Source organism: Mastomys coucha, unplaced genomic scaffold (genome assembly GCF_008632895.1).
Source record: "Mastomys coucha isolate ucsf_1 unplaced genomic scaffold, UCSF_Mcou_1 pScaffold15, whole genome shotgun sequence".
Taxonomy (NCBI): domain Eukaryota; kingdom Metazoa; phylum Chordata; class Mammalia; order Rodentia; family Muridae; genus Mastomys; species Mastomys coucha.
The window spans coordinates 159,993,043-159,995,438 of record NW_022196897.1 but is presented as its reverse complement, the minus strand read 5'-3'; the positions used below and the strand labels follow the sequence as shown (position 1 = coordinate 159,995,438).

Genomic DNA, 2,396 nt, shown 5'->3' with positions numbered 1-2,396 from the left:
TTTTCCTTTCTCTGTGACCTTCCCACCTCCCCTGTATGTGCACAGTTGACAGATTTTCCAGCGAGGCAGATAGGATGGAGTCATGGTGGTAGGCTAACCTTTCTTTGGATCCCTCCTTGTCGCCTCGCTAAGCATTCCACACTCTTTTCAGCTCTTCTCAAAGGTTCAAACCTGAATTTTCAAAACAGTAAGGCTGTGGCATTGGCTTGGGGTCTTGCTTTTCTGCTCAGGGACACAGCATGAAAAGCTTGCCCACCGATAGCTCTGTGGAGCAGGGTTGCCAGTGTGGCCTGTGGCTGTGTCTTACCTCAGGACACTTGGTTTGTGTTTATACATGTGTTTCACATGTTTCAGTACTGGCTACCTCATCTGAAAAGTGAGCAGACAAAAAACCTTCGTGGAGGTAAAATGAGTCACCCTGAGTGAGTCACAGCTGGGCACATTGCATGAGGAGGGCAGTTGCCATGGGGCTGCAGGCGAGCTTGTACCTGGGTGAAGTTAGGGTAATATTTGGCCTCTGTTGATCATCTAACTTGACAGACCTTAAGAGGTGCCCAGTATTTTCCTTCCTGAGTAATTGTGGCCTAGCTTTACTGCATGTTTTTGAGAGCCGTCTTTTGGATCCATGTGATGGAGATGCCCCTCTTGTTCCATACAGATAACCTGCAGATGGAGAATGGCATCTATGCTGACCAAGAGCGCAGTTGAGCACCTGCTGCTACCTTCATTCTTTGAACTGTGTGCTGACTGGAGATCCTTCCAAGTTCAGAAGGTTCGAACATTAAACACTCAAACCTCTTTTGAAGCTGAAAACCTCCAAGTCTGTCGCTCTAGAGTTTTCGTCTGCTCTGGGAGGGAGTGTGGGTGTTGGGCAGCAGTGTGCGCACTTACAGGGTCTGGATGTCTCAGGATGGCTTCCTCCACTTACGGGGTCTGGATGTCTCAGGATGGCTTCCTCCAAGGCCCTCTTCTCTTTGCCTTGCCGAGCCTCTCACCTCCACTCTGGCTTCTCTATGGTAATTCAGGAGTTGGCTGGAGCAGCCATAACTGTAAGCAGTGATGTTTTGGCCTCTACCTTGCTCTTCAGGCCTCGTAACACGTGGTCAGGACTGGGGTCTCATTTACTATGCAGAGAAGCAGATGGGCTCTGCCTTAGCACTAACCAAATGCATTATGTATCAAGATCAATTAGGAGCCAGGAAACCCTAGAAGTGGGCGCCCTCTTGTAAATCCCCTGCTTTCAATGCAGCAGGCACCTAGCATGGTGCTGTGTGGGCGATGGGCCTAGTACAGGCTTGTTAGCTGTCTGACTAGAGGGATAATTGCTCTCAGGGATCCTGCTTGTTAGGTTTTACAATGTGTTAGGATAAAAGGGAGGACAGAGAAATGATGGTGCACCTCTGCCTCTCACACGTGTGCACCACGCATTTTGGCGATATTTGTCATCCTGTCTGTTGGATAAGAAGCCACTGAGAAATTTTTGGCATATGAAATTTTTCCAGCCATGGTTGCTACCACACTTCCTGGTATACTTTTCCCGTCTAGCTGACAAGTGGGTTGGCACAGACAGCCTCTGGCTGCCCTGCTCCTGGTCCTATGCTCAGGTGCTCCTTGTCTGTTTGCACACTCCCCGCCGCCTCCCCCGACTGCATCTGGAGCTCCTCCTTGCCCTAAAGCCTGCGTACACTAGGCATACTTTTCTTGGTTTAGGGGTTAAAACCCAGAAGCCCGTCACCATTTAGGTCCCCTCACAAATGTCTTTCCTGCCATGCCTACAGTTACCCCACCCACATCTGCTCCACTCTGCTGCTCTGCTGGGCTCAGCTCGGGACCTGTAGTTTTCAAAGTTCCAATGACTGATGTGTCAGGACAGGTGTCATATCCACGGCCTCCCACACAATTTCTGCTCCATTGATGCAGTGGCTCCACTCAACTCTATTCTTCTACCTGGGTGGTGAGACCCTCACATTCTGTTAGCTCGACTGGAATGCTCTGGCCTTCTTGCCTGGTCCAGACTCACCTGCCCACCCACCATAGAATATTTCTTTATCTTTGTTCACCCCGTGTAGCCTTTTGTGTAAAAGACCCAGGGAAGGTTTCACAGATGGGTTCTTCAAGGGCAGAGACCTCACTGTGCTCATCTCTGCCTGGGCAACTACTGGGCTCTCAGACTGCCCCCTCCCCCCACCACTTCATATAATGCTCTAGCTGTGTGGTTGGAATTTTACCTCAGACAGGATCATCTCTAAACCAGTTTTTAAATTTCAATTCAGAAATTTATTTAGGGTGGAAGCCACATCAACAAACACCACTGCAGCCCAAGACTGATCTCCCGTGGGCTTCTGCTCTGTAGACACTGTGGTCTCCCGTGGGCTTCTGCTCTGTAGACACTGTGG

At 50.0% G+C, this 2,396-nt stretch overlaps 1 protein-coding gene across 1 annotated transcript in view; it reads left to right on the top strand.

Annotated features, from left to right (window-relative positions):
* Window positions 1-2,396, top strand: part of LOC116091841 — a 75,011-nt gene that overhangs the window by 68,288 nt on the left and 4,327 nt on the right. Inside the window, exon 6 of the mRNA XM_031373286.1 lies at window positions 659-772. Within this exon, the coding sequence (XP_031229146.1) occupies window positions 659-772 (114 nt within the window). The remainder of the gene's footprint in view (window positions 1-658; window positions 773-2,396) is intronic.